Source organism: Phodopus roborovskii, unplaced genomic scaffold (genome assembly GCF_943737965.1).
Source record: "Phodopus roborovskii unplaced genomic scaffold, PHOROB, whole genome shotgun sequence".
Lineage (NCBI taxonomy): Eukaryota > Metazoa > Chordata > Mammalia > Rodentia > Cricetidae > Phodopus > Phodopus roborovskii.
Window position 1 is genome coordinate 25,748,961 of NW_026126433.1, and position 23,075 is coordinate 25,772,035.

At 40.8% G+C, this 23,075-nt stretch overlaps 1 protein-coding gene across 1 annotated transcript in view; it reads right to left on the reverse strand.

The window, feature by feature from the left end:
- Positions 1-23,075, reverse strand: part of Rgsl1 (regulator of G protein signaling like 1) — a 40,511-nt gene that overhangs the window by 15,500 nt on the left and 1,936 nt on the right. Inside the window, exons 2-13 of the mRNA XM_051185734.1 lie at positions 21,006-21,134; positions 19,014-19,088; positions 17,100-17,229; positions 12,426-12,530; positions 11,172-11,333; positions 8,942-9,903; positions 8,182-8,244; positions 7,336-7,561; positions 6,660-6,760; positions 4,626-4,632; positions 4,129-4,231; positions 2,137-2,330 (exon numbers count right to left, since the gene is read on the reverse strand). Of these exons, the coding sequence (XP_051041691.1) occupies positions 2,137-2,330; positions 4,129-4,231; positions 4,626-4,632; positions 6,660-6,760; positions 7,336-7,561; positions 8,182-8,244; positions 8,942-9,903; positions 11,172-11,333; positions 12,426-12,530; positions 17,100-17,229; positions 19,014-19,088; positions 21,006-21,134 (2,257 nt within the window). The remainder of the gene's footprint in view (positions 1-2,136; positions 2,331-4,128; positions 4,232-4,625; positions 4,633-6,659; positions 6,761-7,335; positions 7,562-8,181; positions 8,245-8,941; positions 9,904-11,171; positions 11,334-12,425; positions 12,531-17,099; positions 17,230-19,013; positions 19,089-21,005; positions 21,135-23,075) is intronic.

Below are 23,075 nucleotides of genomic sequence, written 5' to 3' on the forward strand. Positions count from 1 at the left end.
TTCTCACTCTGAGCCTTCTATAATTTGCAGGTCTCTAAAGGATATTTCAAATGTTATGGGAAATTGTTTTTGTAGTCAAAATACTATTTTTCTTAGTACCATTTCAAAGACAGAAAGCTTAAAGGACACAAAATCTTAAATTTTAAACTCGCTTCTGCGGCTGGGGTGAAGTTTCTCAGTTTAGGGGGAGGCTTTGAAGGAAAGGAGTGAAACACAATTTTTGGGTGCAGAAGGAGAGTCCAAGTCGCAAATCTCAGTGTTGAGTGCGGTATGGTGCTTCTTGTGTTCAGAGGTCGGGAGGTTTGTTAATGAGATTGGACAATGCATCAGAGGAACATCTGGGTGCTAGACTCCTCCTCCATAGCTATATATAAAACTCATACTGAAAATCAGCAAATAAATATATATGACAATGCATTATGATAAAAATATCTCTTCCATTCTAAGAGAAAGGAACTTTGGCTGGACCACATAGTCAGAGTTAACAATGCACCTTGAGATCACTTGAGGCTTAAGACTACCAGTGCTATGTACTTAGTTAACCTGGGCTTAAGAGCACAATGTAACAACTAACCTTCCTTGCCTGAGATTTCCCCTGTAATTAATTTTAACAAGGGAAGCTAATACACAGCTGCAACCTTAAACGTGTACTCTTCCATGCCCTGTCTCGAGATTCATGCATGTGTGTATGTATGTTTTGATAATCATAAGCTAAGGACAGAAAAATAGGACCAAACCAGCTTTATAAACTGGATGTCCACGATAAATGTTGGAACAATGTATGGATATTGCTTGATAGTACTGGACTAGTCTGTTATCTGTGTGGGCTGGGCCCAGTTAGAAATCAGTGACTCCATCACTTGAAGACTGTTAAACATTTCTGTAAAATACCCCATTCCTTCCCCACATGGTACTTTCTGTGCTATCTAATAAGAGGGCAAAGCCCTTTGCTAGGGACACACATAGTAACAGGCAGACACAGACAGCAGGACAGATTCACAAGACAACATGCAGGCAGGCACCGATTCAGACTCAGACAGAGAGGATGATGGAAGACACAGGGGACAAGTAGAGAACTCAAATCTTGCTCAAATTCCCTCTTGCTCAAGTTACACCAAGGGTAAGTGCTTTTTAATTTCTTATAATTCATCAACACAACACCAATGAAATTTTGGTGATCCTGGTTTCATTATCACTGCACTCAAATGCACCTACAAACTATGGCATGCTGGGCTGGGCCATGTCTGTATGGAGTGGCAGGCAGAAGTGGGAGGTGTGAGAATTTCAGTCCGGCCTGGGCTATATAATTAGCTTCAGGCCTGAATGGAATATGTGGCAAGACCCTGTTTCAAAACAAACAAATGAGAATAAAGAGACTTGTTAATTTTAAACCTTTTCCATTTACACCCTTGCCTTGGATAACTAAAAACAAAACCAAAGCAAACAAACAAATAAAAACCAGCAAATAAACAAGCCCCTCCTCTCCACATACACAGACTCCACCCACTCCCCACTCCTCCATGACAGACACAAAGCTCTCAGTTCTACCACTTGCGGGGGTGGGGGGACTTGCTCACCCCGTTTTATGGAGCTATGAGCTAATATTTGATTGTAACAGGCCGCTAAGAGGAATTTCCGTGGACTGAGTTCACCAACACCTCAGATTTCTGGACAGACCATTCTCCACCCCAGCTCAGCTAGCTTTTCACATCTGTGCATGGAGAGTACTGCCAGTTAGCTTAGAGCTAGCCCCATGCTAGTCGATTTGATGATCAAGAATTTGAATTTGTGCAAAAGTTCCTCAAATTGGATAAGCTAGTTAACTTCAATGAGTTCTACTTTCTTTGTTCAGAAAACGCAGCTCTTTGTCCCTACCTTATAGGGTTTGTTTCGATTTTCAACATGCACTGAAATTAATGATCATGTATATGAATGTATTTTACACGTGGCTTCTTTCACCAGTATTATGGCGTTGGGCTTAATGTGGTTGTCTGCGTTCATTCTCGCAGTCTCAATATTGCCCCCATGTAGAGACTCCCCTGTTTTGCTCTCTTGGGGTTTTCGCGGAGCCAGGCTAGATCCCAGACTTTAACTCCCAAGAAACTGAAGCGAGAATCAGGAGGAAGAGATGCATACCAGGAGGGATCTTGCCGTGGAAGTAAGTCTTGGTTATATTTTCCAAAGCAGTCTTATAAGCCTTGTCATTGGTCTCCATCATGATCTTCTGTATGGCTATCAGGAACTGCAACGGGCTTTCAGCCTTCCGATCTTTGAGGAACTCCCGGAAGTACTCCAGGTGTGGAGAATTTAGGAGGACTTCTGTCATGTTCCTGGAAAACAGAGCATTGTTGGTAGAGAGGAAGGGATAATGACTGGAGCAGTGAACGGGTCACAGAGTCTGCCTCTCAGCCTGTGAAATCCACCTGCCTCTGCCTCCCGAGTGCTGGGACTAAAGGCGTGCGCCACCACCCCAGCCGCTCCTTGGATGGAGTTAGCTCTAAAGTTTGACTCTCAGTCCTCTTTCCCTTCCTCTCACTGTCTTTTCTGAGTGGGCTGTGCTCACTCTGGGGTTTCATCTTCACTGGCATGGTGCAACTGTATCTCTGTTCGCGCGACTCTCTAATTTTAACTGGCCACTTAATCTCATTTTATTAGTTATTATCAAAGCTCTCAGTGTGTGCCCATCTTTTGACCAACTTATCCATTCTCCTTTATGTAAGTACGCCTTATTGTTGGAATTAGCTATAGGTTTTTGATAAATATCCTTTATCGGGATGAGGTAGTTTTTTTTTTTTTTTTTTCTATTCTCATTTCCAAAGTTTTTTTTTTTTTTCATGAATAGATGGTATAAAGAGATTTTGTATAAATTGAGATATGTAAGTTTTCTACCTCATTTATTTACTGTGGTATATGTGATGGTTAATCTTGGTCATCGACTTGAATGGATTTGGAATTGGCTAAAATGCAAGTCAGTGAGCCCTGCTGTGAGAGATTTTCTTGATCAGATTATTGGAAGTGGAAAGGCCCATCCTAAATATAGGTGGTACTTTTCAGTGTCAGCCCAGATGAAAGGGAAATAGAAGAAAAATTTTGTTCTTTCCTCTTTGCCTTCATTCTCACTGGCAAGTTCGCCTATCCAGTTACTACTGTGTTTCTTCACTGATATTAGAGTCAGCTTCTTCAAGATAACAAATGAGTGAGGACCAGTGACTCCAGAAATCGTCTGTCTCCAAAACCAGACTGGGAGTTCTGAGGCCTATGAACTGAACAGCTACTGGTTTCTCAGTGTGAGACAACCATTGCTGGACTACACCAGCTGCATTATATTGTGCAGTCTTTAAAAAAAAATCTCTTTTAATATACACTCATTCCAATACAGAATATTATTTTGACTTTTGGATGTTAACTCAATTTTGTGTTACGCAGATAAATTCCGATGGTATGCTATGTGAGACTTTCATCTGTTACTGGATTTAGTTTGCTATTCATTGAGGATTTGTATGTTTAGATTCAAAGAGAAGTACTAGTCTGTATGTTTTTATGATGCCTCTTGTTTGGGACCTAGGATGATACCGGGTGAAGGCATAACAGAGATTACCATGAAGCTGCCCTAAACTGGAAAGTTTAAGCCTTGTACCTAATATTTCTATCTAGGGAGAGAGAACAATAATTGTGATAGTCTAATCTTCAACCTCATCAAAGACCTGAGAAGGAAGATAATACTAGAGTAGGCAGGAAGTGCATGGGAGCAACTTCCAAAAGGTGTAGTGAAGACAGAAACAACAGGCTACCTGGTCAATATATATATATATATATATATATATATATATATATGTGTGTGTGTGTGTGTGTGTGTGTGTGTGTGTGTGTGTATACATATATATATATTGTATATGGTATAATATATATATATAAACAAATAAAACTTTAAAAGCATTGTCTGTGATAGTTTAAGTTTTAAGAAGTTTTTTATAATATATGGCACACAGTACTTTATAAAACAAGCAACTTAACATTCACAGTGTCTTGTTCATATGCATATTATTTACAGAAAGAGGTCTGGGAACCTCTGCACAGAAATGAAGTTTGTGCCTAGAGATGTTGCTGTAGCCAGATTCCCCATCTTACCTTGGTCTCATGGAAGGCTTCCTTATGACAGGTTTTTTGACAAAGGATGTTTTCCTTTGTGAGGGTGTGTGTTTTGGCTGCTTGACAATTTCCACTGTATAACCTGAGAAAGACCACAAAGTTAGGTAACAATATTTTATAAAGAGAGGATAAGAAGGGACATTTATCAGGCATCAGCTACAGCTATTGTATCAGGCCATTGGATACCTGGACACTGTCATCAGGTCAAGCTGTCTTAGATGCTCATGTTGGCCGTCAGACCTAGATCCCACCTTCCTGAAAGACTGCTGAGACCAAGTCCACTATACTTCTAGGCACATTACTAAGAGGAGATGCCACCTGCCTTCCAATCTGACTCTTTAATTCAGCTCCACTGTATGTGGTGTTGTCTTTGTTGTCTTGGCGGTCCTCTTTGAAGCACTCGACACGTCATTTGAACGTTTTACTTTACAGTCATCGAACTTACCGACTGTTGGCTCAACTTTAAGAGGCTCCACTCAACTTCTTGCTTTAATTAAAAAGGTTTTCTGTCCAAAGATGTGGCATTGCAATGGTATTCTGGCAACCCATACACAATTCGGAACAGGTGCCTTGCTCTGTGATGCACTTTAGAACAGTTATTCTAATAAATGTATTTACATGTTTTTGAAAAATAATGGATCCCATAGATCTCACCATTATCAAAACCCTTTGGGGGTTTGGGATGTCATTTAGCTGACAGAGTGCCTGCCTAACATTCATGAAGCCTTTGGCTCACTCTCTAGCACAATGTGATGCTCTTCCCCATAATTCTAGCATTTACAAATTGGAGGTAGGAGATCTGAAATCCAAGGTCATTGTTAATTACAAACCAAGTCTAAGGCTAACCTTGACTACCTAAGACTCTTTAATTTTACAGAAGAAAAATGCTGACTATAAAATCACCAGCGTAGAAATAGAGTTATCTCAAAATCAGAAATGACCCAGATATAGTCAATGGCTTAAGATGCATATTAAATAGAATGTGCACACACAGGGTATTTTTGTGTGATTTGATAATATTTCTGTGATAGGCAGCATATACAAAGTATTGAAAGCCATAGATATAGACATTGATTCTAAAGAAATGGAACTGATTGATTTAAAAAATAAAATCTAGACTGTGGAAGACTTGAAAAAGAAAACCCACCAAACTTTAAAAGCAAAATCCTTCCTAGGCCCAAACACTTAAAATGTTGGGTTAACCAGTTACAAAAAGATGAACATGGTATGTCCTCATTCACATAGGATTTTAGACATAGAACAAAGGATCACTAGCCTACAATCCACACTGCCAGAGAAGCTAGGAAGCAAGGAGGACCCTAAGAGAGACATACATGGTCCCCAACAGAAGGAGAAAGGGACAAGATCTCCTGAGCAAATTGGGAGCAGTAGGGGAGGGCAGAGGGAGTTAGGAGAAAGAGAAGGGGAGAAGAGGAGGGGAGAGGAGAAGATGAGGAAGCAGGAAGATTGAGTCGGGGGAAGAATAGAGGAGAGCAAGAAAAGAGATACCATAATAGAGGGAGCCATTATAGGTTTAAAGGGAAATCTGGCACTAGGGAAATATTCAGAAACCTAAAAGGATGATCCCATCTAACAATCTAAGCAATACTGGAGAGGCTACCTTAAATGCCCTTCCCTGATAATGACATTGATGACCACTTTATATGCAATCCTACAGCCTTCATTCAGTAGTTGATGGGAGCAGAAGCAGACACCCACAGCTAAACACTGAGTCTAACTCCTGGAATACAATTGCAGGGAGGGAGATGTGATGATCAAAGGGGTCAAGAAAAGGGTGGAGAAACCCATAGAAACAGCTGACCTAAGTAAGGTCATGGACCCCAGGCCCCCTGAACGTGGGTCTCAGTTAGGAGGCCTGGCAGTCTATGGGACCTATAACAGTGGAACTAGGATGTATTCTTAGTGAACAAACAGACTTTGGAAGCACATTCCCCATGGAGGGATACTCCTTTAGCCTAGAGACACAGGGGAGGGCCTAGGCCCTACCCCAAATGACTTGACAGATTTTGATAAAACATCATGGAAGACCTCACTCTCCCTGGGCTTCTTTGTATACCAGGGATTGTATTTCACCAGGAAACTTTTTTCTTCAAGTTGTATTGGGCTTAAAAAACATTGTGAATAAACCACCTGTCATTAGGCTCGCTGAAGTCTGATCCAGGTTGATGAAGTCTTTGTGTGATTCGCTTCCCTGTGTGGTACCTGCAGAGAGCCCCTCAAGTGTTCTTAATTGTCACCATCCTCAATGATTGCTTTTGATTTGCATCATACCCTCTAGGACTCTGTAGGAGTTGGAGTACAAGATGATTATCTCTGGATAATTATCTCCTTGCAAACCAAGGATGGTTCCTCTTGTGCCTTAGGCCTCTAGAGTTTGGAAATTCTTAGATTTGAAAAACAAACAAACAAACAAACAAACAAAAAACAAAATCAAAACCAAAAAAAAAAAAAAAAAACCCAAAAAAAATTGCCTTACGTTTTCCTTTTACAGGTGCTTTTTCACAGTATATTTTGTAGTCTTCACTGATCTTTTCTATGGCCAACTTTGGATTCTTATAGGCGAGCTCCTCAAAGGTCATTTTGCTTACATCTGTGACAGAAAAAAATAAGAGTTTAGCTGTCCATTTTAGTGTCAAATATCCATGTACTTTTCTTAAAGACATCACCTTTAAAATATTATTTGAATCAGACAATAGTGTTTAAATGGGCTATTTACATAAATAATACAAATTTTCTAAGTTAAATTGGAATCAAAGAAACATAGACTCCCCTCCATTCTAGAATGGTTGAGTTCTGCCTTCTCTGCTAGTACTATTGATAATCCAGTATAAGTAACTCCTTTATCCAAATGGGTTTTGATCCTTTCAAAACAATCATCTCTTGAAAGGAGATGAAAATTAATTTCAAATATTCTGCTATTGCATTAACTTTTTTTTACAAACATGTAATAATTTGTTAGGATTGTTCTTGGTTTTGACTTTGACTTTGTATGAATTAGTTTCAAAACTGGCAGCTTATAGGTCAGGCTCATGTAGGGTTTTAGAGAATGGCAGGACCTTTCATGGTCCAGTTGTGCATGACCCAAGGACCTAAGATGCTAGATACTGAACAGTTAAGGAAGATCAACCTGGACAACAGAAGCAGAAAACAGCATCTTGCCCTTACCTTCTAAGAAGACTGGAGACACCGTCAGTTCTACCCGGAGAGAGCCACCCTGCCTCAGGTTCTCAGTAGCCACTTTTTGCCACTGCAAAGACTCCATTTCCTGCAAGTTAGCCAAACCAAGGCTTAACTCCAGAGATTCCTGAATCCTCTTATAAAGAAGAATGTTCTCTTCTTTGCTTGGGGGTTCTCTTTTATGCCACCGGGCTTTGATGAAGCGTGTCTGAGTCTGAGAGAAGTTGGGAGAAGAGGCAAGAGACAACTGTTGTAGGAGTGAGCCTGAAGCAAGAGGTTTATCCTCTTAGTCCTCTATCTCCAAGCCTTCTGGTCACATAGACGTTGTCTGATGATCTTTAGAGCTACATGCCATGCCCCCCTCACACCATATTCCACTCATTTTCTCCAGCAGAAAATTGTTCACGAATATAACTTCCTTAGAGTTAGCTATGTATTGTATTGAGTCTTTGCCCTTGAGAGCTTTATGTTCTTTTTAAAAATTTGTATTTTTTTAATCTCTCTCTCTCTCTTGTGTGTGTGTGTACGTACATACATGTATGTGTGGGTTCAAAGGCCAGAAGAAGGCATCAGAGACTTTGGAGCTGGAATTACACACAATAATGGGCTATCCAGTGTGGGTATTGGCAACTTGAGTCCTCTGGAAGTGCAGCAAGCACGCTAACCCTCTGAGCCATCCCTCCAACCCCTTAGGTTTATCTTTTCAGAATATCAGGGACCATGTCCACCTCCAGTTGACTCCAGGAAAAAGTCCTAACTTCCTTTACTTTACGGCTCTAAAACAGAAGAACTTCCCCTTCCCTCAAGAACCCTCCACAACCCAATCCCTCCTACTGTGAAAACAAGAAACCAGTAGTCTTCTTCGTTCAGGAATTCATCATACCAGGGACAGAGCACCTGAAATCCAAGCATAATGTGACTATTATGAGATGAGCCCTCAGCTGGCTAAGGCTTCCCAGATGTGGCTATGTGGCTACACAACACAGTAGACTGAAGGGTCTGGCTTCTCACTGGGAGATCTAGTGAGGTGGCAAACCTCAGCTGCAACATCCAGTGGCAGTGGACATTCCCTCATGTTTTTGTTTGCTTTTTTTTTTTTTTTTTAACATGGCAGCTCTCAAGATCTCTCTGTAAGTCTCAGGGAAGAACAATAAATACACATTGAAAAGGCAAAGTATCTCAGAGCACTTAACATCTGCCATCTGCATGCTACCTAGTGCCTAGTGTTCTGTCTTTGCTTCTCAAAATGGCATTGAAAACCAAGTGACTCTGCTCTCATACTCCCAAATTGGAGACCTCTCATGCTTGTGAGTACTGTTTCATATATCAGGGCAAATAAAAACCTATGAATCAATGAATGCTAGGCTGAATTTATTTACCCACATTCTCTCTACTTGGCAAATGTTTTCCAAGTTTTTGATTGTTTCAAGAAGTTACAAAACTTTTTTTTAACCTTAGAAAATTAACCAGATTCCCAGTGTATGAGGGTTTATGTGAATAATTCTAGCTTTAACAAAGTGAGTATAGATGATCAGACAGCATTTTTTTTTTAAATCAACCAGATGCTAACCCATTTCTTTGAGACACATCCTACCTTGCAGATCTCCTTCTGGGCTTTGGGGATCCAGGGGTTCACATCCCCAGAAGGCAGGAGCTTCTTTAGGCCCTGAATAGTCTGAGGTTTGAGTGGTAAGGGTGGCCCAGTCTGCTCATTCAAGTAAAGCTCACAGATTCTGTTACCCAGCATGTGCCTAAAGAGTGCATTCCCATTCTTCCTGTTACTCATCAGAACACTGAGGAAATGCTGCAAGTCCTGCCAAAGGTCCAGGAGTTGCACCTCCACCTTCAAGTTCAGCTTCTTCAGGTGATTCCGGAAGGGACTCCCTGCACAGGTATCAGCACTCAGGGCCCAGTGAGTGTACCCAAAAGAGATGCCTCGCTTGAGGGACTTCTTGACTGTCAGAGGGGCAGTGTGATTGATGATGGGAGTGGACATTCTCAGGTGGTTGGAGAACTTTGCCTCAAAGAGGCCCTCCATGTGGAATTGGAGCTTAGACTTCTTCTTTGCAATGGGTTTCTTGGCATACTGAGTATCCTTGTTCAGGCTTATTGTCTCCTTTGAAGAATCTGCTCCCAGAAAAGACTTTTGTAAAACTACCTTTTCTGGAAGACTCATCTCTTCTTGGGCCTTAGTGGGAACTTCTGGCTTGGAGTCCGTTTCCAGAGACCATAAGATAGGATCTATCAGCTGCCACAGCTTCCTCTTGGCCTTCCTGCTTGAGTACTTTTTTTGGGATCGGCGGGATTTCTTGATGCTCATGTTTAGAGGGAGCCCTCCTATGTGTGTGCAGCAAACACTGCACAGGCGGGTCTCATATTCCTGCATCAGGCTGTTACACGCTTCCTCATTGGCCATTGTCATCTTGGCATGGGTGTAAAAGTTGGGGAGCCAGTAGCTCTGGATTTTGAAAAGAGCCACTTTCTGCATGTGGCTTAAGATCTCCCTTCTGGTGGTGGACTGGTTGGGATGCCAGATGGAGAGGTTCAGGAGGGACTCTGGAAGGATAGAGAGATAAAGGGTAAGAATGAAGTAGTGAAGGCCATGACGGTGAGAGGGGATTTGGAGAGTCTCTGAATGTTCTTATATCTCTTATGTTGCTGGTTCTGGGTGGAACCCTGGGGACAGAAGAGGTAGAACACAGTGGAATGCTTTTGATGTCTTCCTAGCACACAGTAACTGCTTTTCTCTCGTGACTTTCTTCTTCCCCACAGGAGCAACCCATTTTGTTGGATTTCTTAAGCACATTTTAGATTGCATTGTAAACAAAAGCAAAGATACAGGAAAACATGATTTAAAAAGTGAGATTATGGGGTGGGTCACTGGGGGTCATGGGAGAATGGTAGGGAGAGGGAATTGGGATTGATACTTAAAATAATATTGTTCCTAATTTAAATTAAAAAAATTAAAATAAAAAATGAGATTATACACACATGTGAATGGGACTCATGATGCTAAACGATGACCAAAGAATTGGGACCGGATAATTCCAAGGAGTCAAATCCTTCAAATAATATCCAATCTCTGCTAGCCCTGAATTCAATGTTACCAATTTTTAAAATGGCCCCATATAGCCCAGGCTGTCCTTATTGTGTAGCCATTCCCAGATAATGTCATTAATTTAATGTCAACAATTTTAATTATTGTTAGGAATGAGAAGACTATGGCTAGTCTCAAACAGCATATCTTCTTGAACACAGTGATATTGTGCTCAAAATGCCTCTTTATTTTTCATTCAGACTAATAGGGATGAGCATGATAGTCAAAGGAAAGACTTTAGACAATGTCTCAGATAGCAATCCAGACAATATTTGAAATTTTGTAAGCCACAAATAATTTCTGTCTGTTGAACTCCAAAACTTATAGTTTTCGCTTGCAAAGGTCATGGGTCCTGCTTTGAGTCCATGGGCTGTTATTTGTTCTAGAGAATCTCATTAACCCAAACAAATAACAACAGAGCCATGCAGACTCAGAAGACTCAGAAGTAATTTCCCAGCTCTCCTTTCCCAATTCTTGCTCTCTTCTTTCAGTCAACCTGCATTAGCCAGCTGGATCTCAGGAAGATCTGAGCATCGCCCTAAGCATAGCTGCTGTCTTTCAACCCTTTCTCCGTTACAGGTTGTGGGTTTCACTTGCATCCCTGACACCAAACAGATGGAGAAGGTAACAGTGTGGAAAGCAAAAGATGGGGGAGAGCAGAAACAAGACTGAGCTGTTGGTTATATCCCACATGAATTCCATTTCACACATGCTCTGTAACCCTTACTGATGTTCATGTTGCAGAGGGTCACCACTCGGGAGCCTTCCTGCAGGTGTGTGGCCTTGAGCACAAGCAGGAGGGACAGGTAGTAGTCTCTCACATGCACATCTGTCTCATCTATGCTCAGGATCTTCTCAGCAAGGATCCAGAAATCCAGCAGCTCTTCACCTACAGGTCAGACAGGAGAGACACAGAGCTGCGCTCTAATCCTGCCTCTTTGGCGAATGTGCCTTGCTGCCCCTGCTCATGTCCCCTCAAGGCTTGCTCTGCGTCGGCTCCACCAAACACCATCACTAACCAACTTCCAGTTCAGACGGTGTCTCCAGAAAGTCTCTAGTATGTGAGCATGAGAAGTATGGGGCAAATGAACTTAATGAGAAAGGGTCTTTCTTTAGTTTTGCTTTTAAAAAACAAAGTTACTTTAGGGGAAACTATGACATTACGCATATGTTGTGTGTTGTCAGAAAAAGAAGGGGAAAAAAAGACCTCAGGGAAAAGAACATTTCCTAGATCATGAACTCTGAGAAGCCTACAGATGGGCCACAGTCCAATGATGCCAAAGACCATATTCCCTACTTTATAACTTTTCCAACCCCAAATAGTAAAGTGAATGATGTAGTTTGCCTAATTCTTACTACTCCCAGAGATCCGGGATTTCATTCTTAAAACTAGGGTCTGTCACCAAATGAAACTCAGTGTGCTAGGCTGGAGTGTCATTCTGGGCCAGCCGGAGGCCTCCCAGCACCCTGACACTACTGGACCCAATCGAGCGGGGAGTAGTTTTTCCCACTCTCACCGAAGGCTCCACGTCTGTTTCCTACCACAGTGGGAGCTCTAAGAAGCAGAAACTTACTGGGCAGTGGTGGTGCCCTTTAGTCCCAGTACTTGGGAGGCAGAAACAGGTGGATCTGAGTTCAAGGCTGGCCTGGTCTACACAGTGAGTTCCAGGATAGTCGGGGCTACAAAGAGAAACCCTGGGGAAAAAAACCAAACAAAAAACAGGAAAACAGAGGAGGAACAATAACATATGGCCCCTGTGCATCTTTGCATTCCATCCAATGTGGCTGCCACATAGACATGGTTAGCAAATTGTACATGAGTTGCTTTTACTGTAACTCATCTTACGGACCCCAGCTTCTCAAAAGACTTTTTCACACAAACTGCACTATTAAATATATCTAGATTTTCTCCAGACATAGATAACTGCCACCAGGGGTTTGAACACCCTGGAAACTGTGAAGAGCTTTTTCAGAAACCCACCTGCACTGCCCATGAGGTAGGAGCAGAACCGCCATATCCCCCTGACTCCAGCGATACATTTTTCCAGAAGCCACTGGTCCGCCATTTTCCATCTCATCATCTTGGCTGCCAAGAAAAGTCAACGAGAGAGGGAGCATGAACTCTTCCCCTTGCCCTTCTCTCAGCTTTGCACACAACCAGAGCCCCATTCATGCAATGTGAGTCTGTTAGATGAACAGGGGTCCTGAGTGTGATGCCTTTGAAACTAGTCCCTGGACCATCTGGCAATGTGTGTCAGGGGCACATACAGGGTCTTTTTGCATGCATATAATCCACAGCTCAAAAATGCCCTCTCTTCATTACAGTCCCAACCTGAAATGGTATTGTCCTTAATGTCCATTTGAATCTCTCCTCTTACCTTGTCTCTGTCTCCCTCTGCTCTGTGTGTGTGTGTGTGTGTGTGTGTGTGTGTGTGTGTGTGTGTGTGTGTGATGTAACTGAAGTGGTAGTTGAGTATAGCAGGAGGCTTTGTACAATATTTCAATTTCAGGAGTCTGTGTTTTTAAGGAGTGCTGATGTCTTAGCAATATTTGTTTTCCAAACTACGAACACAGGAGGTATTTCTATTAATTTCTACCTTAGCTTGTTTCTGCAGTGTTTTGTAATTTTCACTGTGCAAGTATTGCACTTCTTTGGCTGAGTTAATTCCTAAATATGAAATATTTTATTATTTTTAATATTCTTATAAATTTGATTGTTTTTGTGATTTCTTTTTCAATTATTTATGGATAGTATATATAAATACCACTCTATGTAACTTTATATCTTACTACTTTACAAGATTTATCAGTTCCAAGAGAAAATTTTGTGTAAACATTAGGGTTTTTGTTTTACACAAAACATATTATGTGAAGTTATAATTTTAGTTTCTGCTTTCTACCATCTTTTATTTTTCTAAAAAACTCTTTTTACTTTTCTTTACTTTCTTAATTGCTCTTGTAAAGACTTCCACTACTATACTGAATACAAACGGCAGAAGTGAGACCCTTCATTGTTATTGTGGTGTGCTAAAGTAATGATTTTTTCCATGTCGAACGATCCTTGACCTCTGTGAATAAGTTGTTTGCTCAGAATGTCTAACATTTTACTATGCTGCTGAATTCAGATGCCTACTGTTTTATTGTGGATTTTTGTATCAATATTGATGAAGGTCATTGAGTTGTTTCTCCTTACAGCATCTTTGTCTGGCTTTGGTGTCAGAATAATGCTGTCTTCATAGATTGACTTTCAACGTAACTCTGTTGGATATTTAGAATCATCTAGAAAGGACTGAGGCTAGTCCTTGGGTATTTCATAGCTTCTGAGAATAAAAGAGATTGGGTTCCTTCAAGGTGGTATGGTCGTAGATGAGTTGTCTGTTTCTGCATTTAGTTCTGTAACGTTTTGTTTCATGTATTTGATTAGTCTTCAAGAGAAAATTAAAGTTCGTAGTTATTATATGTTCTTGGTATTTGGGGTGTTGCTTACATTGGCATATGATGTCTTTATATGTCTGTTTTGTCTGATTTTATTATAGCCACTCTAGCTGTTTTAGTTACTATTTGTATGTAATATTTTCCCATCCTTTCACCTTTCTTCCTCTAAAAACCTTATAAACTGGGTGTAACTCATGAATGTATGTTAATTCATACAGTGTATGAAACAATTAACAAACTCTTAAAGAAATATATATATTTTACAAAGAAGTTACAATCCAACAGCAGAAAATACTAAGGTTAACTAAAATATAATTTGATCTGAAGAGACAAAGTATATGTATAAAAGATAAGTGCCTATTACATGAGCCCAATCAAATATCCTTTAATAACAATTACTTAAAAGTTACATAAAAATAAAGTCTTTAAGCCTGGTGGTGGTGGTGCATACTTTTAATCCCAGCACTTGGGAGGCAGAGACACACAGACCTCTGTGAGTTTGAGGCCAGCCTAGTCTACAAAGCTACACAGAGAAACTCTGTCTTAAGAAACCAAACCAATAAATAAATAAATAAAAATAAAGGCTGTCAGTATGCTAGACATTTCAATTCTCTTAGGGAACTGTTTTAATTCAACATTTGTTTTCAAGAATTAAATTAGATTGCATAGTCCAGTTAGTTACCTTAAGAATGAAGGACTGACAAACACAATATATTTAAATTAAAACTTACTGCAAGTTATATAATTTCTAGAACATTCTACACAAATTATTTTTAATAATGTTTTTGGTATTACTATGTTGATTCTATTCCATTACAGAATTTATTCAAATTTATGAAATAATTTGATATAATAGACATGCCTCTCACATTTACAAAGTTCTGTCTTAGTGTGTACCACATATATTGGCAAACTAAAGACTTGCACATATCGATTTCTCAGCATCATCTACTCATTCATATTTCATATACCTAAATGTCTTATGTTAAGTTTTCTCCATTATGCATAGTCATGTTTGCTATAAATATGATGTGATAATGGAACCTACCTACATTGCAATTGTATATATGTGTATATATATATATATATATATATATATGTGTGTGTGTGTGTGTGTGTGTGTGCAGTATACTTCTCTCAGTTGTGACTTTTTACATATTTTCAATGGTAAACAGAATAAGAGAAGGCTTTCCCACATGGGTTACATCTATGTTGTTTATCGACAATATATTATATTCATGTGTTCACAATTTACTCAAGGATATAAGGTTTTCCCACATATATTACACTCTAAGGATTTTCTCCACTATGAAACCTTTCATGGAACTAAAGGGAACTGTGATGAGTGAAGACTCTCCCATATTACACTGAAGAAAATTGGAAAAGTTTAATGTTTTACCACATTTATATAGGGCTTCTCACCTTTGTGAATCTTTTTGTGGCATCTAAGGGAACTGTGATAAGTGAGAGCTTTCCTGTGAATCTTTTCATGGTATAAAGAGGAACTGCAGTTTGTAAAAGGCTTTTTCACAATGCTTACACACATGAGGTGTTTGAGTTCAATGTGAATACTGTGATTTTGTCTCAGTCACTATTCTATTTCTGTGAAGAGATACCATGATGAAGAAAACTCTTATGAAAGAAAGCCTTAAACTGGGGGCTTGCTTACACTTTCAAAGGCTTAGTCCATTATCGGCATGGAGGGTAGCATTGGTGGCATTTAGGCAGGCACTGGAACAGTGGCTAAGAACTTTATATCCTGATCCACAGGTAAAGAGAAAGAAAGACACTAGGCCTGGGATGAGCTTTTGAAACTTCAAAGCCCACTCCCAGTGACACACCTTCTCCAACATGACCACATCCATTCCACACCTCCTAATCTGTCCAAACAGATTAGGGACCAAGCATGAAAATATATGAGCTTATAGAGGCCAATCTCATACAGACCATCATAGGTATGGAGGGTTAAGTGTGATCACCAAAGGCTTTCCCATGTTGGTTATATAAATAGGGATTCTCTCTGTTGTGGATCTTTTGATGCGATGAAGTAAACTGAAATAAGGTAAGGCTTTAATACCTTGCTTGCATTCATAGGTTTTCTTTTCACTGTGGCTTTTTTCTTGGTGTCAGAACAAAATAGAGCAAGTAAATGCTTTCCACACATTACTCACATTCACAAGGTTTCTCGCCAGTGATTCCTTTCAAAGTACTAAAGTGGAAAAGGATAAGTGAAGGATTTCTCACATTTCTTACATATTGAGTTTTTTTTCCCCATTGCAACTTCTTTCATGACTGAAAGTGAAACTGATTGTGCATAGGTATTGATGTAATCTAACTATATTGTGTGTTACATGGCTCATGCACATAATGTTTCTCTTTACCATGATTTCTTTAAATGCAACTATGCACACTGAAGGGTTTTCCCTATTGCTTGCATCTGTGGTTTTTCTTCAGCATGTGAGTCTTCACATGCTTCAGAAGTCATTGGGGAGAACTGAAGAAGTTTCCTCATTCCTTACATTTATAATTCCTCTTCATATTCATGATACTCATCTGGTTTGTGTCCATTCTCAAATGTGATGTGAGCACTTGGGAACAAATGAACATTGAGGACATCTCCACATACCTTCCTTCTACATGGTTCTACTACAAAAGGATTATTTTTGTTCATAAGAGGATCTAGAACACAGCTGAATTTTTCTCCCCCTGGAGAGCCTGGTGGGTTCAGAAGTGAGTACACAATGGAAAACAATTTCCCCCTTCCTGTAATCTTTCAATATTCAACAGTTTAGTGGTAAGGAGTAAGGCCTCAAGAGCCCTTCTCCCATCCAGAATTGATTGTTGACAGGGTCATTACTACACACATCTAGAGCAAGTAGTTAAGGCTACCGAGTCCATGTTGGTAATAGATGTGCCATACCTAAAGGTGGCATTTCACAACCTGTCTCCCTATGCTCCAGTTCTTACTGTCTTCCCTAAAAGAGATCTATTATTATCATTGTTGGTTACCTATATGCATGTATGCATGTGTGGGTATATGCATGTGAAGTCAGATGCCCGTGGAGGCCAGTGGTGTCACCTTTTAATGCAGCAAGTATTGGGCTTCTTCCATCTACAAATGCAGACAGGATTTGTATCACACCATAGAACTGACACACATAGGATCATTGTGCAGTATGGCTTCCTGTATTTCTCCACACACTCTCACACCCATGCTTACCTCCTTCTGGGGACTTAATGAAGCTGATGAGTTCCTGACTGAGAATGTAATAGAAGCACAGGTTTGTTTTGCAGAAGAAAGGTAACCGGTATTTTTCCAACCAAGTCAATAGTCCTTTGTACTTGGCAATCTAGAGTTCAAACAAATACCATAAAGATAAGTGGAATGGAACTCTTCAGAAATGTAGCACAGAAAGGGGCATCAAATCATGCTGTATTTGCAATATCTGGCTGGAAGGAAAAGTGTGCTCATTAAAAGTTATGCCTAACGGGAGTGTTGGAAATTAAAAAAAAAAATTAAAACACATACATACACACACACAAAACAAAAACATGTCTGACATGTCTTCAGAAAGTTCTCCTTTTCCCCAAGTGTTTAAGAATTTGTGTAGGAAAACAGCCACAAAAAAAAAAAAAAAAAAAAAAAAAGAGGAGCAAAAATCTTGTTCTGTGATGTCAGGGTCCAACTCTACTAACTTGCTTCTTTTTTCAAAATAATTTCTCATAAAACCCCAATCCGAGTGCAAAGGTACATACCTTTAATCCCAGTTCCTAGCAGGAGAATCGTGAGTTCTAGCCTAGCCTGAGCTACATAGCAAGTTTCTCTTTCAACAACTACACAGACACATAGAAAAACACACACATACCACCATTTAGAAGAGGAGGAGGATCCCGAGAGACAGTTAACCAGAAAAAGAAAAAAGATCAAAGTTTCAAGTTATAGTGGAAAAACCAAATACAATAATTGAAATAAGATGGCTTCTCTTGGGTCTCTAGAACACAGAGAAAAACAAACAATTGCTGTGAGGAAGTCTCAGTGTGATCTCTCCAGTAACACACACCACTAGCATAGCACAGAAAGCCACTGGCGGGTCTAATGTCCACATAATGGAAATAGAGAAGAGAAGAATAATGTATGAGGGAAAAGGAAAAGAAATAAGGGGAAGAAAGTGAGAGAAAGACTGGATTTGAGAAAAGAGAGGCATCTGGCCTTGTACTATACCTATAGTTCAAAGATGATCACAACTGTGGCACAAATTTCAAGCCTCGTACTATGTCAACTAAGTCTTAAATTCTTTCTTGTTAGGTGTTGTGGAAGATTAGTTATAGATGTGTTACAATTACTTATGCTGTGGAACATTTGTTTAATGATGCAAAGATGTGTTGCATTCTTAAGTTGATTGAATTCGTTTAACTCTGCGACACTGTTACTTTACCTGTCTAAAACTTCTAATTGGGCAATAGCTGGGTAGGAAAAAGGATAAACAGGGCTGGCAGGCAGAGAGAATAACTAGGAGGAGAAATCTGGGAAGAGATGATCAGGAAGCAAGAAAAGGAGAGGTGGACTCAAGAGGCCAGCTACCCAGCTACACAGCCAGCCATGGAATAAGAAGCAGAGAAAGGAATATAGAATAGAGAAAGATAAAAGCCAAAAGGCAAAATGTAGATGGGATAATTCAAGTTAAGAAAAGCTGGCTAGAAACAAGCTATGCTAAGGCTGGGCATTCATAAGAAAGAATAAGTCTCCATCTATTTATTTGGGAGCTGGGTGGTGGGGCCCCCAAGAGCAAAGAGCCAAAAAGTAGAGTGAAAACACCACCACCACCACCACCACTGTGGTGTGTGACCTCAGGCTTCTCAGCATAGTGTCCAAGCATCTCCTCTCCATCCATCACAGCAGACATGAGATTCCCTAACTGCCGACTAGAAGACAAAGAGAGCATTCAGCAGCCATTGCTTGTCCCAGGTGGGTAAGGCCTCTGACTGTCTCCCTGGCATAATGCTATTTCTTCTATTCACTGCTTCACCTTCTTCCACGGTCACCCTCTAGGTGTCGTCTTCCTCCCCTTCTCCAGACTCTTCAGATACATCCTCCTCCCTCTGCCCTGAACCTGTTGCCATTCAAGAATCTTACCAAGTCATACGGTATTTCTGGCCACAAGTTCCACTGTGAAGTCTCAACATTATAAAATGGTGTCTGACCAAAGACCTGCAAAAGAAAAATGTGATGATATGAATAAGAATGTCCCCTGTAAGCACAGTCCCAATGGATACCTCTACAAAACACGCCCGCACTTAAGGCTGGGGGGACATTGTGTAAGGAGGGGCAGGGAGATTGTAAGAGCTAGAGGAGGAAGAACTTGGCTGTGAGATTGTGTCTGACTGTAACGTCAGAAGTAGTACTCGTAAAGTCCCACTAACATGACTGCCTAAATGTGAGCTGAACAAGGAGAACAACAATGAGCATACCAGAGTTGACAGGGAAAAGCCCATCATGAGATTTCAACCCGCACAAAGAACTATGGGCAACCTTGTAACACTGGGAGTAAGGGAGGTGGCCCTGCCTGGGGAAGAGCACACCAAATGGTTGTCAAGGGTCAGCCCTGAAAATATATATACAATTAACATTACATGGGCAGAACAGGTTATATTTAGGAATATGTGTGTATACAAATACACATAGGCATGCAATAAGTTAAGAAAAAAAAAAGCCATGAATTTGAAGGAGGGTAAACAGGAGTTTATGGAAAAGTTTGGAGGGAGGAAAGGGAAGGGAGAAATGTTGCAATTAAAACGCAATCTCAAAAGTAACAACAACAAAAAGGATGTCTTCCATAGGCTCAGATATTTGAATATTTGGTCTCCAGTTATTGGTGGCACTGTTTGGATAGGTTTAGATGGTGTGGCCTTGTTAAAGGAAGTATGTCACTGGATGTGGGCTTTGAGGTTTCAAAGCCATGTACCCTCCAAGCGCATGCTCTCTCTACCTATCTCTCTCTCTTCTGTGTTTGTGGTTCATGATGTGAGCCCCAGCTTCTGCTACTGTTCCTGCTGCCTGCTGCCCCTGCGTGAGGCATGAACTCTTCTTCCTTTGAAGCCATCAGGCAAAATAAATGTTTGCTTTCTCAAGTAGCCCCCATAATGCCCCATAATGGTGTTTTATCAAGGAGTAGGAAAGCAACTAGATCAGAAAGATAAAAAAAAAAAAAAACTTCTAAAGTAGAGAAATCTTTGCACATACACCAAGTTTCATCTGCAGCCATGGGGGAAGAGTGACTTCTGATGTTGCTATTTCAAGAGATGTTAATTCTCAAAAATTTTCCACTTTAACAGATTTCTCTCCTCAAGAACAATAAGTTGACTTAATTCTGAGATTTGCTTTTCATTTGGATACACCATGCATACACCTGGGAGCTATCTTACTTGTATGTAAAAGCTAAGACCCTTGATAGTATAATGTATTTACCAAAGCACTACAATATTTACTTGAGAGAGAAAACAAAAGTCTAAACCCTTTTCTAATTAGAAATAGCTTTTATATCTACCTATACCCCTAGCTAGAAAACCACCTTCCCATATCGATGTTTCTAGAACATCACGGTGAACTACGTAAATTGTATTAGTGAATTGATAGTTAATATATTAAAACAGCTCCTGAGACCTGAGACAGTGTACGAGGCACAGAATTATTCTGGACAGGAAAGGCAGGCTCTGGATTTATGATTTGATTGGGAGACTTGACAGCTAGTTCTGGTTCTTTTTTAATTGCTCAGACCAAATTGGGCAAGCACCAAGGTGGCTCAGTGGGTAATGCTGCTGTCCTCCAAGCCTCGTGACCTGGATTTGACCCTTGGATCCCATATGGTGGAGGGAGAACACTGACTCTCACATGTTTTATTTTGATCTCCACATGTGCACCATGGTGCTTGCATGCAGCACGCGCATGCACGCGCGTACACACACACACACACACACACACACACACTCTCTCTCTCTCTCTCTAAATATAATAAAGAAACTTAAAAGCAGAAAAAATTTCTCAATTTGAAAAAGAAATTAATAATACAAGACAGACACTTTTAGGCACATTGATGGGACATTTGGATTCAGGGCTGAGAATGCTTACCGGGAGGGAAAGAAAAGTGTTGAAAAAATCAGCAAAGATTTCATCCTCCAAAAGAATTATAAGATTTGTAGAAGCGATGACCTCTGCATGTGGAGAAAACAAAACAAAACAGCCACGATGGAGTTGTGTCTGACGGAGAAAACAAAGCTGCTGGGCAGATGAGGGATGCACCAGGTCTCAGCATGGTGGCCTTTAGATCTGACCCCATGCCCCTCCTCCAGGGCCCTCTCTTCATTGTTACTCTCTTACATACTCTTAGCTGTGGGGAACTCACCACCTTACACAGCAGCCTATTCTATTTTATGAAGAGATAGAAATCAAGAGATTTTTCTCCCTGTGCACTAGCTTTACCTCCTGCCTGGGGGTACTCTGCCATCTGCAGTCTAACAGGACTCACCCAAATCCCCTCTAGCCTTTCAGAGCCCTGCCTCCCCCAGCCTTCCGCTCATCTCCATCTCTCATGATGGCCTCTTTTCTTACCCACTTCTCTTCTTGACTGGGGCTGCCCCATAACTCAAGTACCATAAATTCTTCCCAGGGTGGTGCACAGAACAGCTGCCTATGGGTAAGCATGTAACATTTGTGTGCCCTGAATCAGGGTTCCCTTTGGGGGGTTCTCACAGGACACCTTTACCTCCACCATCCTTAGTTTGTTGCCCTTCAGTAAACATGGGGAGGAATTTGTGCGTATTCCAGTAGAATTTCGCCAGGCTAATTTAGTCCTAGCATTGCAGTTTTCTTAGATACTGACTTGCAATTGTGAATCATTTGTTCCTTGGCTCAAGTATGATCATTGTTTTGCTCAAATGAATCAGAAGATGTGAATGCTAAGTGTGGGCTGGTGAGATGGCTCAGTGGGTAAAGGCACCTGCCACCAAGCCTGATGACCTGAGTCAACGGAAGGAGAGAACTCACTCCTGCAAGTTGTCCTCTGACCGACACATGTGAGCACCACACAGAATAAATAAAAAATTGTAAAATAATCAAATGAATGCTGTCATAACGGTTAGTGAAAAGTTTCTGCGCCCAGATTGCAGGTGCCCATTTCACAAGTCTATGCCAGAATGAAAACCCTAGAACAATGCAAAATCAGAGGGGGTGTGGGATAGTCTCTTGAACAGAATGTCTTCTCAGGAAGGGCTCCCAGTGGACAAGGCAGGCAATAACTTGGAAAAGACAACTTACCCAGTCAAAAGCTGAGAGCAGGTGTTGGGAGAGAAGGGTGTTTCCCCGCCACATGACCCTGGGCTGATGGGGGAAAACCAGCCTCTTGGTGGGACCTCCAGATAAAAAGTTTCTGCACCCCAATAAGCCTCTCTGCCAATGCAGCAATCAAAATCAGATCAAACTAAACTGAATTTTAAAACCCTACATTTAATGGATACAATGCTCCCAGATGGCCTTCCAGGCGCCCCAGAGAAGAGACAGGAAAGAGAGACTATTTTCTGGAAAGCAGTTTAAATACCCTATGGGAGTGGTCTTGAGCATCTCTGGGGGAGGGGGTCATCATTTGGCGGGCTTTCTGAGATGTAGCAGGGTTTGGAGAGGGCTAGAGAGGGGAGGTTTGGGTAGAACTTCCACCATAATAGCTAGCATAAGGCTTTAAAGTTGTCCCAATTCACTGTCTAAGTGATTGATGATTTGAGGCAAGGTCTTGCTATCCAGCTCAGACTGGCCTAGAACTCACTATGTAGCCCAGAGTGGCCTCAAATAATAATAATCAGCCAAGTGGTGGTAGAACAAACTTTTCAGCCCCAGCACTCAGGAGGCAGAGGCAGGTGGATTTCTGAGTTTGAGGCTAGCCTGGTCTACAGAGTGAGTTCTAGGACAGCCAGGGCTACATAGAGAAAACCTGTCTCAGAAAATAAACAAAACAAAACAAAACAACAACAACAAAAAAACACACAAAACAATAAAGTCAAAGAAAAAGAAAAAAAGAAGAGAAAAGAAAGAAAAAAATTAAATAAAACAATAATTCTGCCTCAGCTTCTCACATACTCAGATTACGGATGTGAGTCACCATGCCAGGATTTATCTATGCTTTTTAGAACTTAAGGTTTAATGAACAGC